The following is a 27,251-nucleotide window of genomic DNA, read 5'->3' as shown; positions in this document are numbered from 1 at the left end:
CCCGGTGTGGCTCAATGGTTGAGCACTGACTCATGAATCAGGAGGTCACATTTCGATTCCCAGTCTGGGCACATGCCTAAGTTTCGAGCTCGATCCCCAGTGGGGGGCATGCAGGAGGCAGCCAATCAATGACTCATCATTGATGTTTCTCTCTCTCTCTTCTCTCCCTTTCCCTTCCTCTTCTCTCTGAAATCAATAAAAACATTTTTTTTAAAAAAAGGAGGATTGTATTATACTTGTAAGTCAATGACTATTTCACACTTTGGGGGAAAAGACCAAACACCAAGCATACAGGTAAAGTGTTGTTTCTACATATTGCAAAAATGTTCATGGCACTGCATGTAAAATCTAAACAAGAGTAAAGGCTTTCCTCATCTGTTTATGTTCTATAATATGTTTGGCTTATTGCAGGTACTCAAATATTTACTGAATGAAAGGCTAAAAATCTATAGTCAAATGAAGCTACTTTTATTACTAGAATGTTAGAACTGCATGACTTTCAGCTTCAACAAAGAATATTTAACATAGTAAGGACTTCAAAAAACAAAAAGATACCAACTTCCTTCTTTTTCTTACTGGGTTAAGTTATAAAGGAAAGCCGATAAGAACAAGTAAGGCCCGAGTGATCTTCAGAAAGCTGAAAATGGCTTAAAACTAAGCAATGATTCCGAGCCTTTATCAAATTAGCAGAGACCTTCCAGACACGGTTAATATCATGCAGTTAGGTACAGTGTGCAGACGCAGGATATAATTCAAAGTCTTTCAGTGATATTAGCTACTACTAACTTAGCACCTTCCGTGGAACAGGCACCAAGTTTCCATGTATTATTTGGAGTCCTCCTAATTACTGTCCCTGTTTTACAGGGGGACAAACATTAAGTAACTTCTCAAAATACAGCTGGCCTTCCATACCCACAGGTCCCATACCCTAAGGTTCTACAAACCTCGGATCAAAACTGCTACTCAGGAAAAAACAGTAGGTTGCTGCTGACGTGTACTATTTAGTTAGACTTACAATGGCTGCATCTCTACTGACATGTACAGGCATTTCATCTTGTCATTATTCCCTAAACACCACAGCATAATAACTATTTACATACCGTTTACATTAGGTAATCTAGAGATGATTTGAAGTACACAGAGGATGTGGGCAGGTTATACATGCAAATACTACACCATTTTATATAAGAGACTTGAGCATCCACAGATTTTGGTACCCAAAGGAGTCCTGCAGATACTGAGGGATAACTGAATACAAAATCAGTCACTGTTAAGTCAGGGCACTCCATTTACAATGTCTAAGCTCTTCACACCAAAGGTAACCAAACTTTCTCAGTGTACAGAGTGCTTAATGTCTCAGTAATTTTTCATGATACCCCTAGTTCCCCCCCCCCCCCAAATCTACCAGTTCTGTTTTTTTTAATAGTTTGGCCCAAACAACTTAATAATTGTTGTTTGTGCTGTGTCAGACAGATGTCAATGTTTCTCTCAAAAATGCAAAATATCATGCAGTGCCCCCAAGTCTACTACAGCTTTCTAGAGCACTTCAGTACACAATTTGGCAACTATGGATTTCTATTTAAAATACTAATCACAAACACTATTAGACTACTTGTCATGAAACAAATAACTCTGAAAGTGTGAACATGTGCATACACGCACACACACATATATATGCATGTAATAAAATGGATTTTAAATTCATATCCCACTTTGAAAACTACTTACGTTGATATTGGAGACCGGACAATCCTTTTTGGCAAATTTAAATGCGAAATAGGACACTTGAAATATATCAGGTCTACGCTCTGGATCTGGTTCAAGCATGAACCCTGCAAGAATAGATTAAAATGTTAATAAAGTTCACTAAACACAGAAGCTATATAAGGGCACATTAAAAGGATAATGTATATGTATATACAGGGTGTCCCAAACAATGTATACACACTTTTTTTTAATAGCTCAACTGATGTTTCTTTCTTTTCAGATTTAACTCACTGGAATTAATAATTATTCTAAGTGTGTACACATTTTTTGGGACACCATATACATATATATATTCCATTTTAAGATCAGTGATGAGTCAAGCAAATTTTGTTAATGTTTATAGGAAATGTAAGAATTGTTATTTATATATGAACTTAAAGCATTATCACAAACTAAAAACAAATCAGTCATAGAACAGCTCTATACAAGAAACATGATTAACAATTATAAATATTCCACTGAGACAGTGAAACAAAACAAAAGTGAGTTTAGTAAGGAATTATTCATGAAAGTTCTGGGGTCCTTAGCAGGGGTCCTTAATGTCATTATTATCTAAAATACTTCTATTAATTTTTAAGTAATACCAAAGCACTGAGAAAAGGCTAAATTGTGAACATTAAAAAGTAGTAGAGGGTTGAAAGTATAGTTTTCTAAAAACATGCTTTCTTCCCATATTGATGCTAAGACTATTCACCACAGTTCTTTACCGCAACGAGTTCTACATATAATGTTCAGAGAAGTATGAGCGGAGTTTTATGGCTCTATTATGAACAGATTTCACAACCTTACAGCACTGCTTGAAATGCCTGACCTTTTTCTAACCAAAATGACCAATACCATTTGTCTGTTTCTTGGGTGACTTGTTAATTTACAATTTCACAAGAAGGTTGAGATTTATACTCAATTCACTTCTTTAACTGAAAAATTTGTATTTTGTTAAAACTCTCCATGCCCTACCTCTGATTCACTGACTAACCCTAAGTTCTTAAAAATGTTCAAGTCATTTTTAAACCTATTTGGTATGTAAGATTTACAACATTAATTAGGTAATATTCTGAAATTTGCTAATAAAATTATATACAGAGATCAAAGTATATAAACACCTAAATTAAAATTATAAATCAAAATTAATTCAATCTTCCTTTCAAATTTAAGTAATTTCTAAACAAACAATTTTTAATACACCTCCAACAGCATGATAAACTTATTTTGGTTAAAAACCCAGTTGTTTGGCAACTAACAGCACAAACTTAGCAGAAATTTATTAGGGAAATTATGAACTCAGTTTTTAAAATATTCTACACATAACTTGATTTTACGTATTGAAAAGGACTAACATATATAACTTACAGAATTGATGTTTTATTATTTTATCACCACTGTTAGATGAAAATAACTGAAAACATTCCATTCTAATTATATTCAGTCTCATTCCAGAAGAGATCTGGAGAATCTACAAGGTTTATTTTAGCCTCCAAAATCATATTTTATCGTGACACCAACAGATATTAAATGTTTTAAAAGTAACAACAGTCCACGGCATAGGGATGAATTTAAACAGACTTTTTAACAACAAATGCTTATTTAAATAATTTTTTAAAACAAACAAATCACAACAAACTTACAAATTCACAAACTAAAGATTGCACTTTTCTAACAATTCAGTTTATTTGTCTTTTAAAATCTAATTATAAATATTTATTCCTATAAAGGACCTGAAGTGGCATACAAACTATAAGATTTTTAAATATATGAGAACGTTAGGACAAACGAAAAAGTAAAAAAACCCCAGGATGATGATGTCCGTGAAGAAACTGCATATGATTAAGTCTCATAAATATAGGCCACAAATTTAACTGTCTAACTTCCAGCTGCCAACACAAATAGGGCAACATGGTCCATTCCATGAATCACAGTGTCCTTAACACAAAACTAAACCAAGTGCTAAGAAGAAAAAGCACTATTCCTATACCAAAAGCAAACAATAAATTCTCCTTTGAGTCTTTCTAAAGCTGGCTCCCACCAAGTGAACACTATCCTTAAGGAACTGTAATGAGTGACACTGGGTAACATCTTACACACTCCTTCCATGTGGACCAGTGACATATCACCTATATGCAGTTAGGTGAAAAAAATTCTATAGGAGTAGAGAACAGTACAGTATGAGAACAGACTTCTCTGGCCTACCTTAATCTAGAAAAAGTATCTAGAGAGAAATAAAATGATACATTAAGCAATCCTACATATAATTTTTCCTTTCATAGTAGATGAGATGCATTAAAGAGAAATAAATAAATTTGAGATTTTATTTTCTCTAACCAATATTTGTATAAATAATTCTCTCAAGTTAAGCATAGCACAACATCCTTGAATGTTAGGTAGCTAGGCTGTGGGTAGAAATGATATCATCTAAGTCCCTGACTCATGCTTTTTGTGGGAATACATCTGTCGGAGCCAGTTTAGTTTGTCTAACTGTACCAATTCCACTTATATGACAATAAATCAGTTTAAAAGGCAATGACTAGCATTTATTTTAATAAAGTAGAATAGAAAATACTGAAGTGCACTAATACTGCACTAATACTGAAGTATAAGCAATGTTTCATGAAACCTGTTCCACATGTGTGTGTTATGTGTACCAGGTCATAACTAAAATGCATTTATTACTGTGGCTCACAGTCAAACAGTTTGAAAATCACTATACTAGTGACCTCTTCTTACATAATTCATTCCTCTCTAAAGGAAAGAGAGCAATTTGTTTGTTAGACTATGAGAAAAAAGAAAAAAAAGCACCCCACATGGCGATCTCTGGAGCTCTTTCTTTCGGAACACTTTGCTCTCAGAACACACGTGCTTTCTGCAAAACCACGTTTTGCAAGTGGCCTCCTCCTGTGGAAGCAGCCTCAAGTTTTCCAGCACTGCTCTGCGGGGTGTTAGTAAATCTGGGCATGCATACAGATCAACAGACCCACTGGTCACCAGGTCCAACTTCACTCTACAATCTGCTTTACCTACTAGTGTTGACAGTGTCGTCTGATGAGCTCCCTGCATCCCATCTCTGACTTGGTTCTGAATACAAAGTGTGAAGAAGCTAAAACCCACAAGCAGGAAATGGCTACATTTTTATCTCTAAATACTTTTATACAGGATATTATCAACCATTAAAAAAGAAAGAGGAAATAAATGCAAAAAGACATCATTCAGGATTTAATTCAAATAATATAATTTCTTAAACTGTCCAAAAGAATGGGTTGCAAAATATACTCCTAGGCTACTGAATGATATACTCTGACGTACAAAGTACCTAGAGAGAAATAAAATGACCCATCAGGCACTCTGACATACATTTTTTTCTTTCACAGGTCAGCTCTTCTCCAGCTACACTGAGGCATATCTACTAAGAATGGGAACTTCAGTTTAATTTCAAGTAGTTGGTCCAAAACCATTTTCTCTCACAATAATGAAACCTCAATTCTAGTTTGTTTGTTTTTAACTCCCACTTCATGACAATAAAACCATCACCTACAAAAATATGCTCTTGAGGGGAAGGAGTGAATTAGGAATGTGTGTGTCCAGTTCATCTAAGAGATTAAGTATAAAAAAGAAAAAAGAAAAAGAAGCTAAAATATAGCCTGTTTACTCACTTTAAAATGATCATGTGAATCATCATGAGAATATGCCTGTCCCTGATTCAAATATAAAACTGACTTTTAAACAGTTATCCACATAGACATGAAAGGCTATTTCTCTGCTCCTCTTAATTCGGTGAATCTTTCTATTGACACAAGCCCCATTAACACAACCTGAGAACACAAAATAGTCTCAGCATTAAAGGCAGTGTGTGATTAAATCATCACAATATTTCCAATTGATATATAAGACATATCTGATTAAAAAACACTTATCTGAGGCAGCTGAGTTAATTATGTTTGTACTAATTTTGCATGGGAAAGTACAACATCCATGCATATTCCAACAAAAAGAGCAGCTAAAGGAGCCGCTACTGCTATAGCAGTGACCCAGTTAAATTATGGTTTAATTACAGGCTCAAGCAAAAAAGTAAATAAAGGGGTTCCCATTCAAGTTACACAAAATGATGGCTCCATGCCTGGGCCTAAGTCAAAGTTATACCAATATCTTCAATCTAACAGCTCAGCAAATTTAATAGGAAAATACTTTGGATACAATTATTAAAAGAATGTTTCTGCTTAAAATTTAATTTTTTTCCTTCCAAAATGACACTTTTTCTTTACCACAGACTTCCACTTATTATAGTAATTTACCTGAAAATAAAAATACTCTAATTTTGCAACCAAAAATACTCAAAGCATTTACTTGTTTTTTTTTATCTGTTAACCTATGGAGATTATAGAAACTTACATGCTGAGTATATATAGGACACTACATACCATATTCTGTGGACTACTGAAGCGAAATCTATTTTAACAGCCATAATAAGTGTGTTCAATCATCACTAAAACATTAAAGGGCATTATAAATATGTTAGGACAGCATATTTGGGATAGTTCTGGTAGCTGCCCCTAAAAGTTACTGATCAGAGAGCCCTCTTTCTACATCTCCACAAGTGGTAACCCGGAGCCACTGATTGGAAACCTCCAAGGAAATTCTACCTTAATATTTGATTTCTTTTCAAAGGTACATTAAAACTTCTGACATTTAAAAAAATAGAGAAAAGAATGCGTGAGGGGGTATATGAAACAAGATAAGCCATGAGTGGGTACCCACTGAAGCTTTACTGTACTGTGTTGCCTATATTTTTTAAATTTCCATAATAAATTTTTTTAATTTATCTTAATTGTTGAAAGTATTATAGATGTCCCCTTTTTCCCCTCATTGCATAATAAATTTTAAGTATATTATAACATGCAAGTAAATTCCTGGTTTCCCACAGAAAATAAGTATTAAAATAAATTTATCATCAATAAGATAAAAAATAACAAGTGTTGGTGAGAAGGTGAAAAAAAGGGAACCCATGTGCACTGTTGGCGGAAATGTAATTTAGCATAGGAAATGTAAATTGGAAAACAGTATAAAGGTCTCTAAAAAACTTAAAAATAGAAGTACCATGTAATCTTCCAATTCTCCTTCTGAGTATGTATTGGAAAGAAACAGAAACACTAACTGGAAAAAATATCTGCATCCCTATCGTTATTGCAGCATTATTTACAATAACCAAGACATGGAAGCAACTTAAGTGTTCATCAATGGATAAATGGATAACAAAAAAGTTATACACACAGAGGAATATTATTCAGTCATAAAAAGGAAGGAAACCTTGCCATTTGAAAGACCATGGAAGGGCCCGAGGGCATTATGCTAAACAAAAGAAGTCAGAGGAAAGACAAATACCCTATGATCTTACTCGTATGTGGGATCACTTTTAAAAAACACACAAAAAACAATATCTCATAGATACAGAGAACAGATTGGTGGTTGCCAGAGATAGGGGCTAGGGTGTGGGTGATATGGGTGAGGGTACAAACTTCTAGTTACAAAAGTCCTGGGGATGCAATGTACAGCATGAAGACTATAGTTAACAACACTGTACTGTATATTTGAAAGTTGCTAAGAGAGATCATAAAAGGTGTCAGAACAAGGGAAAAACAATGTATAACTATATGAAGTGATGAGTGTTAACTAGAATTATTGTGGTGATCATTTCACAATACACAGGTCGTCCCCCAAAAATGTATACACACTTTGAATAATTATAAAGGCAGAGTTTATTAAAATACGTTTAATTTTCAAAATGTAATAGAATCAGCGGTTAAAGTGTGTATACATTTTTGGGGGGACACCCTGTATACATACATTGAATAATTATGTTGTATACCTGGAACTAATACATTATATGTCAATTATATTTCAATTTAAAAAATAAATTTAAAGCCAATAGATAAGCTTCTAAGAGCTAAGATACAGAACCATAAAGCAACAATATGTCAGCAGACCCAAAAGCAATAAAAGATAAAACTTTCCTTGCTGCCATTATGATTCATTATATTTACACAAAGAAAGAGGTGAGAAAAGTAGTTAGTTACATAACAGTATATCCTGGAATATATGATAATTTATGGTAAGCCTTTGGTAGATCCACCATTAACCTGCAAAACCAAGTTCTGCTTCAAAGCATCCAAAGAAATCTCTGCAGGGAAAGTACATGCTATTGAGTATCTGACAGTAGATGCCCTGATCCTTACCCAGAAAATTAGAAATGAGGTTAGTTCAGGAAGAATTATAATAGATTTCAGTAGTACTGATAGTGATAGTTATCACAGCAGTAACGATGTATTAAAAAGGCCATCACTTACTGAGTACTTACACATGCTAAGAAGCACTTTTCATAATTTAATTTTCACAATAAGCCTAAGAGGTAGGTACTTTTAATATGCTCATTTTAGAAATGAAATTTGAGCCCGGCCGGGAGTGGCTCAGCGGTTGAGCATCGACCTAGGATCCAGGCGATCGGGGTTCGATTCCCGGTCAGGGCACATGCCCGGGTTGCAGGCTGCAGCTGATCAATGACTCTCTCATCACTGATGTTTCTATCTCTCTCTCTCCCCCTCCTTTCCTCTCTCTGAAATCAATAAAGATATATTTAAAAAAAAAGAAAAAAAAGAAATGAGATTTGAGATAAACAGAGGTGCCCAATATTCCTACTAAGTAAGTGACAGCAGATGCAAGCCCAGGTCTTTTGACTCTTACTCTTAATCTCCACCATGTACTTCCCTAATCGCCTTAGCAAATCTGAAAGAAAGGTGAGGCAGCCAGCATCCTGTTCATGTAGTGTAACTACTCAGTAATTCTGTTACAGTTTTGCTTCTCACTCTCCTCTAAATGTTGTCTAAGTTCTTTTTAACTCTTAGATCCATAAATAAAAAGTGCTTCTCTCCTCAATCCACCTCCATTAATTGTGTACTGGAAAAGTTAACAGAAGTTATGAAAAAATTTGTAAATAATCGACACTGCTACTTTTAAGAAGTCAAGTCTGCAGAAAAGTATAATAAAATTAATTGTTAAATAGAGCTTTCTGGACAACGGGTAATAGTAATTATCCTTGACCAAACAGTAATAACAAAAATATATACAAATATTTATGTAACCACAAACCACAGAGTTTTACAAAGATTAGGAGTGGCTATTTCATTTTCAAATATCCTGATCATATAAAATATATGCAAGCAGATAGTAATCCTATCAATACTAAAAAGAAATATGTTTTTTAATGCTTTAACTTATAATAACATGTGGGATCAACTACATTTCATAAATAGACAAGTGGCAGTAAAAAGTTACATTTTCAAAAACTATGGGCACAGGTAGGCACTTCCTGGTTTTCTGAATGTAGAATTTATTTGAAAGAAATATAAATCAATATAAAAAATTGTGAATTTTTTAAAAGTTCACAAAAATCCTTTGACAGGAAATAAAATACCAACATTTACTTGAATACTTTTATTTTACTCAACCTTTTTTAAAATATCTGCCTAGCTCTCAGAAATAAGTTCAAAAACATTAATACAAGGTCAACTTTATACAAACACTGATAAAAATTAAAATCTATATATTTATTGACAAATAAAAGCATATGTTGCACACTAAGGCATCAATTAACTAGAACCAATTAAATCCCAAAATTATCAATAGCGTTTAGTTTCAACCTTGCCATTACAAATGCAAAGTCACACACACAGACACACAGAGAAGGGTAAAAAAAATAAAATCAAACCTAACGTTAAGAAAATAAGATCTTACTACTTTAAACAAATTAAATCACAAATCAGAGTATATACTGTCCAGTCTCCCATACAAAATTGTCCAATGAGACTATTCGGAATTCCTAAGACACTGAAAGATTCCCAATAAAATCCTCAGTTCAACTGTGATTAAGACATTATACAAAGCAGTGTCATGTCATAGTTACAATGACATACAACAAGGGTGTCAATAAAAAATTAAACTTCACTTAGCCAGAACACCCAATAGCAAAATAAATTCCTTCATCTATTCTTTGAGAATTCCGGTTAATCGGGGTTATTTCATGCTCTTGATGCCCTAATTTTTGGACAACGAAGGAAGAAAATGACTAGATAAGATGGAGAGGGTTATGGGTCTAATGCTTATTCAAATAAATTCTCATGGTATGTTTGCGTTTAAAATTTTCCACATTCTGCAAAGTTTTCACATTCAGGCTAAAAATAATACGGATAAGGGGAAAATAGATTTGGGACAGACCACTGGAAAACTATACAACTTTGTCACCAGAACACTGACAAAAATATTAATTAGTAAGGTAACCTGGACTGCCCAGGCAGGTCAATTAATTTGACTGAAGGCTGCCACAAGGATATAAAAACACATCAAAACAAGGCTGGGAGATGCTCAACCAATAAAAGTAGAATTCTGGGCCAGAGGGGCTGCCCTTCAGGGGGCCATCATTATCAGTAGAGAGCCACACAAAACTGACAGGTAAATCTCTGGGAATAAAAGTCCAAGTGGAAGCACTCATTTATTACTCTTCACAGAGCTAATGTTCATGCTGAAGTACAGCAGCCAAGCTTAGGGCTCTTTCCTTTCCCCTGTGAGTTATACCACCATCTCCCCAACCCTATTACTCTGGTTCCCCTTGCCTAAGAAAAACACGCCACATGAAGCAATGTAATTTTTGTGTTCAACTGGTATAATTCTCTAATTTCTAACACGTGAGCAAATCCACGTTATAGAAATAAAAAGATGTGCTTCAAATATGTTTGCAAAGCGAAGCTAGCTATCCTTTTAACGCTCAACTTTCTTTTGACCATATTTCTTTAGGGTACTTCCCTTTTCCTTTTTATTCACCTGAGTCTCTTAAGTTACAGGAGCTAGTCATTTGTCAAATGTGTAACAAATTTTCTTTTTTCCAACTGATTACTTGATTTCATGCTGGGGTTCATGGATTTGGGAAGATTCTTAATGGTTTAAATGTATATGTTAATAGAGTCATCTTTTCTCATTCCTGAGATTTAATGCCTTACTTATAGACTACCCATTCCAGTGTTATAAATTCACACCTATCTTTTTCAAATACATATTTTACATTTGTCTTTAACTTATCTGAAATTTCAGCATAAAGTCTGAGGTAGAGATTCAGTCTGACTTCTTTATTAACTCTTTGTATTTCCAACTATTTTCCCCCACTGAGTTGAACTGCCATCTTTATCACACAAAGTATCAAAGATATTTAGATTGGCCCTCTTTTCTACTGCATTGCTCTATGTGGTCAGAGGCTATGAGAAAATATTTAACATGCAGGAAACAGAGTAGAAATGCTAGACACACTTTAATTCAAACAGTATTGAGAGGTGGTGTTTAAATACTGCAGCTTCCTAATATATTTTAATATTTGATGGTCCTCTCCTTCCCCAAGTCATCTTTTTCAGAAATTTTACTATGTACATATGTAATAAATTAAATTACAGTACCTATCAAAAAGGAAGGAAAAAGTCTTAGATCAGGCTAGAAGGAAATCTGAGGTATTCTTTTGGATTCAAGGGCCCACAGGACTACACTTCTGATACACTTAGGGTGCTTCTGATAACCACTTCATAATCAATAAAGAATAGATATTAACAAGGGTGGTCAAGTAAGCAACAATCTAAGATTAGCGATACTTTGATCCAAAAAAAGCAATAGATCTGGATATTTGGATTTCAAAACAACAAAGACCGAATAATTAAATGTTACGCTTAAGTTTTTCCAGAAATTCCAGTTTCCTTAATTACATAATCTCTGTATTCTACAAAAGCTTATCTAGGGACTTAATGTACTAGTCAGCAATTAGGCTGCTTTCATTCCATAAAAGTCTATAAACATCTTTTTTAATATTTTTCTTTACTATAATTTGATAAAATTATAATAAATGAAATTAAAAGTCTAGATTCAGGCAAAGGTATGTAACAGCAGGTCCTATGTATAGTATCTTACAATTGTGTCATAAATTTTTCCAAGTACTTACTTATTAAGCAATGTATGTTATGGGAGTAACGAGAATTGTCTGGGATGGTGAAGCTGCCATCACAGATAGCAACCTGACTCTCACCAAAAGGAAGAGTGAAGAAACAGAGTTTATACAGTAAACATCCCAGTGCCTGTAAAATAAAGAAGCATGAACATCATCAGAACTCAAGTAAACAACTTAACCACAAGACATAAAAATAGCACTAAACCAAAAACTAAATTTGTTATTTTCAAAAAGGCTAATGTTTCTATACTGAATCAATCTTTTCACAAATTACTTACTTAAACAAATTGATTGTGCTTAATTTTTGAGAAGACATTTAACCATATCATTTCCATGTTTTTCTATCACATCTTTGGCTAGCTGACTGAATTAGTGCTATCATAGACATCTACATCATGAATGATATAACCGAAATTAGAAGTGGCTGGTCCCTTTTAGGGAAAAAAGTCTACTTTTATTTCTTCCACAAGGAAAATATATATTTAGTACATAAGTAGCATATAAGCAACAAAGCAAGCACAAGGCTCCTTCTAGCTGCATTTTTTTTAATTCACTATAAAACATGTAAAATCCTCAGATTCCAAATATGAGTTAGCCAGCACAATTAAATTTATCAGGCACTAACCATGTATCATTATTTCATACTATAAAAATTAGTCTCTATTTCTCTGTATAACCCTATGATTTTTACTCTATAATTTACTAATTATATTTTACCTGGGTAATCTATATTAAAATTCAAAAAGGTAGGGCTTTGTCTGCTTCACTTGCATAGCTTAATAGACATCACAGCACCAATAAATCTACTTGCTGACCACAAAAACAAAATACCCTAAAAAACAAATTTCAAACTAAGCTGCTAACAGCTCAAACCAGAGAACCAGTAATAAAATGTAATTTTCAGGTCAGGAAATCATTATATTGTCACAAGAAGTGTCATCTACAGTGTAAGGGGTATTTCTAATTCTAAACAATTTGTATAAAATTATTCAATAATTAGTACACAATTATATCAACAATACTAAAATTTGCCCTACTATCTAAAAACCAGCAAATTGGTTTGCTTTGTTGAATTTTCTCCACATATCAACTTAGCAAATGCAACTAACAAATACTCTAAGTTTTACAGCTATTATGAAGATCACATTATAAGGAAACACCTGTGTGAGTTCAATAATATTAATTTACTAATTATTACTTACAATATTTTAACAATTTTCCAATGAAAAAATGTAAAGGCTCTATAAATTTCAATATATCCATTTAAAGACATTACAGGGTTATTTATTATATGATTAACAAAATTATGAAGATTATGAATAGAAAAATCCAGTTCAATGTGGCTTTAAAAAATGTATGATGCTTTGTTCTGTAAGATACCTTCAGCATGTATGCAATAAATTGAACATAAGGCTCCCTTAACAACACTAAAAAAATACTATTAATGGTGTAATATCCGCATTAAATTACACCTTCTCTTACCCAGATGACAGTCTAGGCAAAAGATATCTCCATTTTAGCCAGTTTTATCTTCTCAATCAAACCTTTAGTAATGAATGTGTCTTGTGTTACAGTAAATGAGTGGGAGTTCCCAAACAACAATTTTAGACAGCACTGTCATTATTCTTAAAAAACATAAATCTAAAATACTCTGCTTCATGTTGTGTGAACACAATGAGGTGTCCTAGTTTTTTCACACCAAATGCATTTCCCTCTTTATCCATTTCGTATAATGAGAATTGTTCAAAAAACAAGAGGGAACAAATGACCTGAATTTGAGGGCTATCACCCTCCTCCATTCCCCTCATCAAAAGGTAACATGAAGCATCTCTCACCTAAAATGTGGTAGCGTACTTGTTTCACCTGAGCTAAGACAAGCATAAAAATGGCATCATGGAAATTAAAGTTCTATCTCTGTCAAGCATATATTCTGTTTTCTGATTATCTTTCCTGCTTTTTTATCTTTATGTATCTATAACCCCACAGCTATACCCAGTTAGCTGTTATTTGAAATACTACTCCATATACTAATCTATAAACAGTATAAATTTTAAATTTATTGCTGACAACTTAGTACGCTGCTTGGCATGCATACTAAGTCTGGTGAAAAATAAACTACAAAAAGGATTCCCTCTCCTTTTTTTAAGATACTGGGTAACAACATGTGTTTAGTAAGTAATTTTTTTTTAATCATCCCTTCATGATTTCAAAACAGTACTGAGCTCTGATGTCTGTTGGTTCTGCTGCTGTTGAAATAGATTTTTAGGTAATAGATTTTAATAGCAGTCACAAAATTAGGCCAGAAAAAACTTCCATAATCACCTCTTCTACTACTTTCATTTTATCAATTAAGATCCAATTGAATTTGCTTTCTACATTATACTATAAGCCATTTAATGAGTCTTATGTTAATGCTGAGAAAAGCAAACTGAATTTGAGTTATACAAGCTGGTGATTTATAAGCAGTACCAAATTAAACCAAACTTATTTGTGGTTTGATTCAATTATGTATATGGTTAAAAATTGAACAAGAGTTAAGAACCACCTTTTGGAAAAAAACACAACATCATATGTTATATGTTATGTGGGCAGATAAAAAGATATCAAAGATATTCTTTTTTTATTACCTTGCAGAAATATTTGGGTATCTCAACCTCAATAGGAAAAGGCCAGGATAAGAGAACCAAGGAGACACACATTTGGTTTCACACATTACTTTCGGCTACTTTCTGAACATTGTTTTAAAAAGAAAATAATATGACTTTTCTAGTAAACTCTAGAAATATTTCCAAAGGAATTTTTTTTCCTCCATCTCTAACATGGTCACTAGTGGTGGATATAGCTAAATACTAGTTTAATTTCAGTGAATTCACATTTAAAGTACTTTCCTGCTAGTTTGTTTATAAAATACAGCCAAAACATAGTTTACCTATGAAATAAGTTCTAAAGAGGTACTAACATTCTAACATAAATTCAACTATATAAAAACACGATCTATCTTAATAATTCAATCCAGATATATATGCTAAATAATAAAAAATCTCAATATATATGTTAGTCAATGTTTATAATTAGAAAAAAGGTTTTACTCCTGGTTATTTCCTAAAACTCCAGAAAATTATCAGTGTAATCACTCAAGAGTTAAGTCCAGCTTTTCCATAAAGTGATAAACCAAAATTCCACTCAATCAAAAAATGTTAACACTCATATATAATCTAAACACTAAAAAATATCATGGCAAAAAATTACATTATATGCAAGTCCTTTATTTGCTTTTCTAAGCTTTCCAATTCAGGATTAAGAAGATAAAATGTTATAATATTTTTCATCTCCTAAATAAGCAGCTCTACTATACACCACTCTTCCATTTATTAGGAAATACCTTTTGGGGAGCAGGGGGCAAATAATCAATTGAACTCATATTTTTTTAATTTGGTTAGAGAAAATGTCAACCTTTCTTGGCCTTACCCAGATATCAGCCTTGGTGGTGATGGGTTTCCCTCCATAAAGGTTGATCATTTCAGGGGCTCTGTATGACAGAGTTGTATACCTGGCAGTAAATAAGTAAAATGGAGTGGAGATATAAAAAAATAAAAAATAAAAAATAAATAAAGACAGATACTGCATTGTTTCTACTTAAAATACTGCAAAAAACTTTCAGTTCAATAACATTACATAAAAATAATACTATTTTTAAAAGGCATTAAAAGTCCATCAAGTATCAAACAATACAAAGCATGTATACACATTTTTATTCAACAAGTGCAGTAGCATCTCTAATGATAAAAACCTTAACTCTCTTTAATACAAAAAATTTCAATGAAGACAATATATTGGAAACATAGTTTTCCTTGAATTTCTTATTTGAAATAATATATTTAACTATTAAAATATCCTTATCAAAATATTTTAGTAAATTTAAAATTAAAACTTCCATTCTTTAAAAAAATTAATTTATGTTTATTAAGGAGTTTATTTTTATGGACTGTAACATATTTCCTTATACATGGCAGTAAATCTCCTTTAGGTTTATTTTTATAATTGTTGTTTATGTTTATATTGTTTAAAAAATCTACGTGCCATAATTCTAACTACACTAATTAAGTGCAATTCTAATACAGCCATCATAAGCTATTTGCAATTATAAGATACTGTGAATATTTACCAATCATAAAATCCTCAAATACATTATGAACAGAATATTTTAATGAAGTAGTGCTCGATTTCATGGCAGAAATTACCAAAATATGGAAGAACTTCCTATATCATGGCATAATTTTAAATTCACTTTGAGTGTTTACATGTTTTATTTTACATAAAACATCTTAAAGGTGAATATTCTACCATCTTACTTTTTCCAGTGACCCTGATCAGTGGGACATTCTCAATGATACTACTACAGAGTAGCAACCTAAAAACCAGAATATGAACTGCACGCAGGCAGGACTTCTGTTCAATGCTATCCTATAGCACCAACAGTGTTCACTATATTGCAGGCTCTAAATAAATTCCTGTTAATTAAGTACACGGTTAGGCCATTAACTCTTCAATTGAGCCACAAAGCACAAGAATACCCTCATAGCTTACATTCATGACTAATGAAAAATTCTAATAAACCTTAACTATACTTCAGATCTCAATAAGAAGAAATAAAACCCAGCAAGTTAGAGGTGCTTGAGCAGAATTCTATAGCAGCCATTATATATCAGAATCAGTAAAGAGGGCAACTATTAGAAATATTAGAACTATTAGCAATTATTAGAAATTCCTATTCTGGCAAATCTTTCTACATGCTGTATCATTTTATTAAGGTAATCTAAGACTTATAAACAGTTCCATTTTCTAAAACTAGAAAACAGATAAGTCAGAGAAAAGTCTTAACAGGTAACCTAGCAACCCATGGAAAGTACAAGACTAAGAAAGTATAAACCGGATATGACTTATTTTTCTACCAGAGAGCTTTCCAGTACACTATTACAAAGTAACGCATTTTCTGCATAGTTTCCAATGCATAGGGAAGTCAACTTCTTAATATTAAATATGAAGTAAAAGCTTGTATGTTTTCAAATAATTTAACTGTTCCTAACAAGAACAAATTTTTAGTATTAGTAAAAACAAAGATGTGTAAATGAACTCAACAATCACTGAAATCTCCCTTTCCACTAATTATTATAGCTTTCTTGATAAATGTGTTTACAACATGGATGAAAAACTTGTATTCATGGTAGAATGTATTTCCTATTGAGCTAGATCAGACATAAATTAATCATTGTCTAAGACATAAAAATATTTTGAAGAAATCTATGAATGGAATATCTAAAATATGTATTAGCAGAACTGATCACAGGCCCAAGTTAACTAAAATTCCTTTAAGACAAATGCAATAAAGATAAACACTTACTTTTTAATTTCTTCTTCTACTACATTAACTCCATCTTTTTGAGGATTAAGAAATTTATTAGTGGCACTGCCAAAGTCACAAAGTACATAGTTTCCACCATCATTCAACAAAATATTTTCTACCTTAAGAGAAGAAAATCAATAATTAGTACTATTTTCAAAATGAAAATTATCTTTTTACAACCATGATCTTACACAATAAACATCAAAGGGTTTTTAATATATACATACATATACATATATATACACATATAAATATCATATATATACTATATATGATATACCTCAAATTATGAGGAAAGACAAATGAATCAGACCAAAATTATATTCTACTATGTCTACTGCTTTTCTTACTAAGAACAGAGAAGTGCTTCTCCCATCCCAGGATTATTTTTGCAGGGGACAAGAAACCCCAAATCCTCTCTAAAAATGCTTCAGTGAAAGAGAAACTTGTAGCAGTAGAGTATATATACTATACCTCCATTTCTCTCCATTTCTGACACTTCATCTTATCGATAGGCAGCATCAACAAAAACCATTAAAATTCTATCTCTGACTTTTAATACCATTTTTATATAAAATACACTGAAAAACAGGACTTGACTTTATGTCTTAACTTAAAGATTAGAGTTGTAGTAACTTAAGTAAACAAATTACATAAACAGTTTCTAAAACAGCAGAGTGTGGATTCATAGCCCAACTGTGCTACTCACTAGCATGCATACCCTTGGACAATTTGCTTAACCACTGTGTGCTTTAGCTTCCATATCTATAAAATGGGGAAGATAATATCTATTATTATAAAAACTAAATTAATTAAAACATGAAGAGTGCTTAGAACGGTGGCTGGAATGAAGCGCTCAATAAATGATACTATTTAATAATTACATTTTTCCACAATATTTTTTTTCCTTTTATAACACAGTCTTGAAGAGTAATTCAATTTCTCTCAATTCTATCAAAATACATTATTGTTTCTTTATAATTTTTCTTTTAGAGTTCATTTTAGTCTACTTCTTAAAAGGTTCAGACACAATAAATATTTGTACAAGAAATCTACTTAAACAAAACGTAAGTTTGCTTAAATTTACACATGTAAAAAGAACTAAGCATATGAAACATGGCCTATACAAAACTGTGCAGTTCAATTTTTTTCTGGTTTTAAATCAATGACTCAGCTGAAAATATCTACATGAAAAAAGTAATTTTTAATAATTTTTAAAAATCATATAAATTATTAGGGAAATGTAAAAGTTGCATATTCAAAAGAACTGAAGTAAAGTAAACTGGTTATCCAAATTAAAGGGCAGTCATGCCTTTCGACCTTGTCTTGCCTTGTATCCTTTTACCATACAGTTCCCTGGATGATGTTTTCGTGGTTATGACCTATATTCTAAGCAACATCTTCTATTCTCTTGTGTCTTAAGAGCATTTTATTATCATGGTTCATAAACTCTGTATAATCAGTCAGAACTGAGATTCATTCATTCATTAAATATTAATTACTGAGAACACACTATGTACCAGGCACTCTTCTAAATGCTTGGATACATCTACACAAAAGAGAAAAATCCTTGTCTACATGGAGCTTACATTTTAGTGGGAGAGGACAGAAAATAAACAATAGGCATAATACAGAAACAAATTAAATAGTATCTTAGAAGGTAAGAAGTGATAATAAAAGGTAGAGCAGGTGGAAAGTAGAAATGTTCGGTTGTAATTATAACTAAGGCAGTACGAGACAGAACTCACTGCGAAGGTGAACTGAGCTGACTTGAAGGGGGAAAACGTTAGCCATGGGATATCTGCACATTAAGAATTTCAGGAAGAAGAATTTTTGTAATCTTAGTGTTTGTGAGTATCAAAGAAGGAACCTATAGTTTTAAAAGATATGAGTACTGGTATCTCTAATAATATGATACCAGAACTGTTCAATCCCCTTTGGGGAACTTTTTCCAGTATAACAATTGGGTATCAGATACAAGAGGTCAGAGCGCATAAAAAGGTAAGATATAGTGGCGTTAAAGATAATCACCACCAAATTCTACAGCCACTTAGATAACCTCAGGAAATGCAGCAGGGGACAGAGATCAAGCTCAGTGCTAGTAATAAAAACTGGTTTAGATGAAGATAACCCAAGAACATTTAAGAGTTTAAAATGTATTGATCCATGAGGAGTCTAAAGTTCTTACCTTCAGATCCCGGTGAATTATTGGAGTCTTACACTGATGCAACCTCGCAACAGCTTCACAAGTATCACAGAATATCTGTAACACTTCTGGTTCCGTAAAACCTGTCTGCAGCTTCTTATTCATCTGATTCACTACCTGCCCAGCTAACCAAAAACATAATTTTGAGAGGATGCATTTTTGATACATGCAATCTATCACAAAGAAATTAAGAAAAGCATTTATAGTCTCAGGTTATGGCTTTTTCATAATTCTCCTGTAAGGAGAATTATACCATTAAGTATTGATTTAATGAAATACATTTTTTCACATTTTACATCTCTAACATGAGAACATCTTAGATAGATGATGTCCTGCTAATGCTATTGCTATGTTTTAACATTTTAACATCTCTGAAATCAGGGTACACCTTATAATTGACAGCATCACAGATTTTAAAAAAGTTTATTCCACACTATGCTAGTTATTGGGTAAGCAATGATAAACAAAAATAAAGTTCCTATTATCATGGAATTTATAGTCTAAAGGCAGAGATAAGCATTAAACAATCACACAAATAAACACATATCGTAATTATGTACAATAAGAACATGAGAGAAACCTGTATTTAAATTGGTGAAGGGGGATGGGGAAGAGAGGGTATTACATAGGGCCTGTCTAAGGAAGTGATATTTATATTGAGAATGAAGGCTAGACAGGAAACAAGCACATTTGGGAAAGAGCTTAATGACTTTGAATAGCTTAAAGAAAGCCAATGTGGACATGGTCTAGGAAGCAGAGAAGAGGGTGAGGTGATATGAGACTGACAAGGCAGACAGCAATCAGAAATACTTGTATTTTAACAAGAATCAAAGAAACTTCCTGATCTGACTTTTTAAAAGGTTTCCTAGATTGGGCAATGAGGGGATCACTAGAGTGGAAATGAAGAGATGGGTTAAGAGGCTAATCCTCTAAACTAGATAAGGGATAATGGGCAGAGTCCACTAACTAAAATCAAACAGTCACACCTGAGCACTGAGAGAATTATTATATGCTACAATATACTACAATAATCGCCGTCTAATGACAATTCTTAATTATTAAGAAGTTAACTATCATTGTTATATTTTAAGAGCAAAAGTAAATATGTGATTCATTCAGAAGCCATTCCAATAAAAATCAAGTTTGGGAACTTAAAAAGGTAAGCTTATGTTAACATGAAATTTTCTTTTAACAAGGTTTAATAAATGAATGTTTGCTATTTTGAAATCTGGAAGAAGGCGCATACACACCTGTGCCTTTTATTATTACTGTCTCAACAGCATTCTCATGTATTTTCTGAAATGGTTGTTTTTCCTTAGAATTTTAAAGCAAAAAGAGCATGAACTTTTACCTCAACCTCCAACTTTCTGAAAACACAAGTCCATTTGCCTTTAATTTGTTCAGGGCATCTCATAAGAGTGAAGCACCTGACCAGGCAACAACTTCCTTCTCCCTCTTGTCAGAAACCCTGACTCATTTTGACCAAAAATGAAACAGGATGGAAAATGCTTTCTGGGTACTCATTCACATTCTTGAAATACTATTTCATAGCTAAAGAAATCAAAACCTTAAGCTTGTTCCACCTCTCCTAAAGGTTCAATGCTGTAACAAGTAGGATGAATTTTAAACAAATGTTAATCCTCTTTTCTCCATTCCAAGATCTTTGAGCTAAAAACCTTGAGTCACAAAATTCAGGTCCTCCCCAAAAAGCTAAAAATCTGTATTTGAGCTGCATTTCAAATGGAGACACAAAAAAAGATTTTATTAATCAAAGTCAAACTCTTCTGAAAGTTATATTAAAGTAAGGTTATTCTAATGAAAATGAAAATTTAAAATTATATACTGAAGGTCTTTTAAAACAAGATGCATAGATTTCCCAATATTTCCATATTTTTCAAACAGGTATCATCTCCTAACAAAAGCTCTTATACTCTGCCAATTTACTTCATCACTAAAATAAAAAAGTCAACATTTTCCTAACCTCTTAAAGTAGTCATCCAACCCTTCCTATCTGATTATACAATAGAATAAGGCAGAAGTGGCAGTGTGCCAGGCCCAAGCGTAGGCCTTAAGAGCCCTCACATCCCCCACTTGCTCTCTTGTTTCTACCATATCCATGGGAAAAACATCCCCAGGATAGTTTGCTCGTGCCAGGAAGAAGATGAGAAATGTGTAAAATGAGTCCCAGCAAACCCACTGGCATGTGAGCAAGTCCAGCCAAAATGAGTAGTGTCAACTCACCAATCTCAGTCTAGAACAGCTGACCCATTGATACACAAGCAATAATAAATGTTGTTTTATGCTACTGAGTTTTGTAATGTTTTGTTATTAAGCAAAAGCTAACAATTATCCGTAGAAATTTCTGCAGAATACCTCCTAGAAATAAAGCTCTTTTCATAAAATAATAAAAATATATTCAAAATACGAACTCTGATTTCCTAAAGTTTGGTACCTAAAGCATATAACCCTTCTTTAACCTATACTTTAGAACATTAGCAAAGTAAGCAGTGCCACACCCATCAACCTGCAGAGATCTAACATTCGACAAAAGATGACTGTAAATATTTGATACTTGAAACCATGGTGGAGTATATAAGCTATTTAACACAGTCTTCTACTTTCTATACAGTTTTCTCTCTACATAATCAGAACCAAAGTACCTGAACTGTATATAACAATGATTCCTTCACTAAAGTACCTTCATTCTTAAACAATTTTATGTAAAACAAATTAACTTTTATAGAGGAAGTAAGAGGAAAGCATGTATTCACCCATTCTTCACCCCTCCAACCCACTGGGAACTGATTCATCTGAGAAAAGGAACTGAGCATGTTCTATTCAGATCCTCTAGATTCCTTATCTTAAGATATAATTGCCTGAATGCTGTGGCTAGGACTTCTAGTACTATGTTGAATGAGTGCCTATCAGTGGTACATTCTGATCTGTAGTACATACAGTAAGCTTATCTGGTAAAACATTTAAAGAAAACTTCTAACATAATGGAGAAGGCATAATAACAAATAGGAAAAACTTAAGAAAAAAACAAAAACACATAAGAAAAACATTTTTAAAAGCTGTAATTAATATCTGTAGAAAACAAAATATCTGCACTTAAAACAAAAGCAAGGTACAGTTTAACAAACAACAACACTGAAAGAATAAAAAAAAAAAAAGTTCTTGGAAATTAAAAATACAAAATTTGGCAGAAATACAAAATTTGGCAGAAATACAAAATTCTGTAGAGGAGCTAAAAGATAAATTGAATGAATACTCGCAACACAAGCAGGATAAAAAGAAAGAGAAGAACAATAAAAGAAAATCAGAGGATTGATCAATCTATGGCAGGATAGCTTCCTAGCTAGGAAAATTCCTGGGTAAGCAGAATGGGGAAACTGAGACAAGAAAATTAAACATGGTCAAACAGTTTGCCTGGCTTATAGTCAGTTTGTAAATCACAAGACCTTATCTTCCCCAACGAAGGACACTTGAGAGCAAACTGTTTATAGCCTCTTCCCTAATCAGAGAGTACATAGCTCAAATCACCCTGGCCTGGGAAAAAAGAGAACAAAGGCCCAAGTAATGCCATTTGTGCCAGCTAAATTCAAAGACAGATAAAGTATGGGGGACAAACAACAAAACCCCAAAAGCATTTGGATGGTATCACCTGGGGGATGTTAGGCAGGAAAGATAACTACTGGGGCGGGGAAGGAAAAGGGGAAAAGAAAAAGGGGGAGTTTATCACACCCAGTGAACAAAGAAGTCAGCAGTCTTGGGACTTGCCAAGATAAAATCACCAGATATTCTCACAAATTCTGGGGAAAGTCGCAACAATGTAAAAGAGGGGAACTTTGAAATCTAGTCTATCCAACAGGGGAACCTCGAAACCTATGGGGGGGGGGGGGAGTATAAAGCCCTTGAATCCCCACCAGATGGTGCACTCAGAATGGCTGAGTTGCCAGCTTGTGCTTTATGCCAAGTGTATATTATTAATAAATTTGCTTGTTTTGCTTCAACACTGCTTTCTGTGACTCATCTGAATTCTTTCTCATGAGTATGGCAAGAGCCGAGGAAGGGAGAGCCAAGCACCCTTCAACTAGGCTGGCTCTCCAGTAACAAATCTAGGAAGACTAATATCCTAAAAATTAAAAGTCCAAAAAGTCAGAACAGAGAAAATGAAAGAGAAAAAAACTGAACACCCAGCAAAAAAAAAATATCAGCAAAATGACCCACAGCCAAGGCATATATATCTTGAAATTTTATAATGCTGGGGATAAAGGAAAGATTCAAAAAGTGTCCATGGAAAAAAATAGGTCACATAAAAAAATTTAGGAACCATAATGCATCCAACTTCTCAATATTAACAGTAGTGAAAAAAATAAAATGCCTTCAAAATTATAGATCAAATTATATCTAACATACAACTCTTTATCCAGCCAAATCAATAAATATGGATGTAGAATAAAAATATTTTTATATATGCAAGGTTTCAAAAATGTTTTCTTCCAGTCCTGATCAGGTAACTCAATTGGTTGGAGCACTGTCCTGATAAGCCAAAGCTGAACATTCAATCCTGGTGAGGGCACATATAAGAATCAACTAATGAGTGCAAATTAAGTAGAACAATATATTGATGTTTCTCTCTCTGTCTCTCAAATCAATTTTTTAAAAATGTTTTCTTCCATAAATCTGTTATTAGAAAGCTACTGAAAAATGTGCTCTACCAAAGGCAGTAATAAAAACAAGTGAGAGACATGAGTAGCAGGGAATCTAAAATAGGAGGAAGGCAAAAGGAATTCCCAGAATGACAGCTGAATGTTGTTCAAAATTAAAGAGAAATAAGTCTCCCAAAAGGATGTTTCTAAGGAACAAAAAAATGAAATTGACACAAATATTAAAATGTTTAAACACATTGCATAAAGATTTACACTTTCAATGGAGAACGTGGGACTAAAATACTAATATGTATAGAGAAAATAAAGCAAATGAAAACTGGCATAATTATTAACTCCAGGAAAAATAAAAAGAAGTATAAGAAAGAAAATGAAATTATAGACTATTACATGTCACAGTTTAATAGCAAACAAAAAAATTTAAACACTGATTATTAATTCAATCCAAAAACTGAGACTACACTACACTGACAGTAAAATCCTCATCTTTTCTTGAAGGTACTATCTAAAACATAAAAACAGAAAATCACCACTACCAAACTCTCAAGAGCCCAGAATCACATACTTCCCCTGATTTTCTAAGTTCCTTCCTTCTCTTTCATACTCTAAGGATTCTCACTAAAACTACCAATTCTTCTTTACATAATGTAGTATAGAAATATGGAAGTAAACAAACAACAAACATCTCAAGGATTTTAAAGTGCATGTCTCTGAAGAGAGGGAAGGGGCAGGAAGATACTGATTTAACCATAGCTTAACAAATCTATTTTACTTTTTAAAATATACAGGGAGTCCCCCAAAAAATGTATACATGCTTTAGCAGCTGATAGATCAATTGATACTTCTTTCTTTTCAGATTAACCCACTGGAATGAATAATTACTCAAAGTGTGTATACATTTTTGGAGACACCCTGTATTCATAAATAACTGATCAAAATAAAAATTTCATGTAAAACAAATCTTGTTGATTAAAACGAGATTTTTTAAATTGTTATTTTTAAAAAAGCAAAAGAATGCCTTCCTCAAAACAATTTGTTCCCTAAATATTGGAAGTTCATTTGGTTCTCCTTTTAAAATGTCTTCTGGATGACAATTAATTAAATTCACCCAGGGTTATAATTATGCCCAATTCAATTATCTTTAAAAAGTTAGAGCTACTAGTTAACTATAATCCAGCTAAGAATTAGAACTGTAAATGCTACAATTCAGGAAAGTGAGGTAGGGAAAATCAGTATCTTCTCCTTAAGGAGATCGCAATGCTTTACAGTAGAGAATGTGAGATATGAATAAGAGAAAACATCTAATTTCTTAGATCACATATGGAAGTAAGTTGAAAGTACATCACAACAGATATCACAAAATTGACTCACTTCACTTCCCTCTATCCTCCCTCCTTATAAGACTGAAGTAAATGAGGCCATATTTTCTCTTCTTTTTTAATCCTCACTTGAGGATACTTTTTCATTGCTTTCACAGAGAGTAGAAGGGAGATGAGAGAGAGAGACATATGGATTGGTTGCCTCCCACATGCACTCTGACCCAGGCCGGGGATTGAGCCTGCAACCCAGGTACATGCCCTTGGCTGGAATCGAACCCAGGACCCTTCAGTCTGCGTCAGTTCGTGGGCTGATGCTCTAACCACTGAGCAAAACCGGCTAAGGCGAGACCATATTTTCTCCATCACCACTACCATCATCCTCCTACAACCTTCAGGAAATGGTAAGTTTCTGGTATTATAATTAACAGTCATAACTGTCTTAAGATAATCTAAATATAAACCAAAACCGCCTAGAACACAAACTGCCAGATGCAGTCTGATTTTTTTTAAGTTTGCAGGAAATAGATTAATTGCCCCCTTCATGCATTAAAGTAAAAAAAAAATTTAGGGATTTTTTTTAAGTTATCATTATTTTCTTAGGGTATATACTATACAAGTAATTATTTCTTTAAAAATACATTAGGTCCAAATAAAATGTGCTTTTCTACCTTCTGATATTTACAAAAGAATCCCAAAATACCAAATAATACAAGTTTATCAAAATTATAAATCAAAATATGTTCTCTAAATTTATTCCATTTAATACACTGAAAGATAACATGGCAGCCCGATCGGGCATGGCTCAGTGGTTGAGTGTCGACCTAGGATCCAGGCGATCAGGGTTCGATTCCCAGTCAGGGCACATGCCCGGGTTGCGGGCTCGATCAACAACTCTCTCGTCATTGATGTTTCTCTCTCTCTCTCTCTCCCTCTCCTTTCCTCTCTCTGAAATCAATAAAGATATATTAAAAAAAGAAAAAAAAAAAGAAAGAGAAAGATAACATGGTAGAGTGCTGGAAAAAAATCTTTTAACACTAATACTGATACATTATGCTCTTCTTGGTTAAATTATAAAAGAACTGTACAGGACCCAAGAAGTGTAACTGCTCTTTACCTGCTTAGATTTTATGTTTTAAATCCAACAGCATCTTCTTCATCCATTTACCTACTCATATCAACACTGCAGCAACTATGACTTAGGTTTTAAATATTTTTAACAGCATTCCTTAATTAGACAGATAATTAAAGCTGAGATTGCAATAAGTATCTAGAATGAGGTGACAGCTGTTCTAGGAGAAACCAAGACACCTAGTAACCCATTTTAAGGCCTTTTTAAAGTATAAAACAAATGCAGAAAAACACTTACCTCGACAATATTCCATTAAGATAAGCACTTCCCATACATTATCGCTAATTGAATTAACAGCACAGTCCAAATAACCCACAATATTTTTGTGACCAGATAGCTCTTTCTGTAAAAAAGAAACAAAATTTTAAGAATGGAAAAATATACATTTTAAAGTTCTATCAAAAAATATGCATTTTAAAGCTCTATCATGACCAATAGTTTGATGTCTAACTTAATGTATTTAGATAGTTTCAAAAAGTAAGACTTAGGCATGAGTATGGAATCTTACATATTTCAAAAAGGTTTCTACAGTTCAAATGGAAAGTATTTACATGTAACTGTCATTTTCTGACAGGCAACCACTCAGTGAACACTTCTCTTTAAATTCAACCAAGAGGAAAGATGGTTCAATCAAAAGTAATAGTCTCCAAAAGTGAGTGTGCAAGATAGTCCTTAGGGACTCAAGAGTACCAGAATTTTTATTTTATCTAAAAAAATGAAAAAAATAAGCTCTAA

The 27,251-nt window shown here is 33.1% G+C and overlaps 1 protein-coding gene across 1 annotated transcript in view; it reads right to left on the bottom strand.

Annotated features, from left to right (window-relative positions):
- The window catches only part of BMP2K (BMP2 inducible kinase), a 111,717-nt gene that overhangs the window by 42,457 nt on the left and 42,009 nt on the right, over positions 1-27,251 (bottom strand). Inside the window, exons 3-8 of the mRNA XM_081130313.1 lie at positions 26,754-26,859; positions 19,381-19,523; positions 17,190-17,311; positions 15,257-15,338; positions 11,783-11,915; positions 1,729-1,832 (exon numbers count right to left, since the gene is read on the bottom strand). Coding sequence (XP_080986439.1) covers positions 1,729-1,832; positions 11,783-11,915; positions 15,257-15,338; positions 17,190-17,311; positions 19,381-19,523; positions 26,754-26,859 — 690 coding nt within the window. The remainder of the gene's footprint in view (positions 1-1,728; positions 1,833-11,782; positions 11,916-15,256; positions 15,339-17,189; positions 17,312-19,380; positions 19,524-26,753; positions 26,860-27,251) is intronic.

The sequence above is a fragment of the Miniopterus schreibersii genome, assembly GCF_964146895.1.
Source record: "Miniopterus schreibersii genome assembly, chromosome: 1".
Lineage (NCBI taxonomy): Eukaryota > Metazoa > Chordata > Mammalia > Chiroptera > Miniopteridae > Miniopterus > Miniopterus schreibersii.
This window is presented reverse-complemented; position numbering and strand designations above follow the sequence as displayed.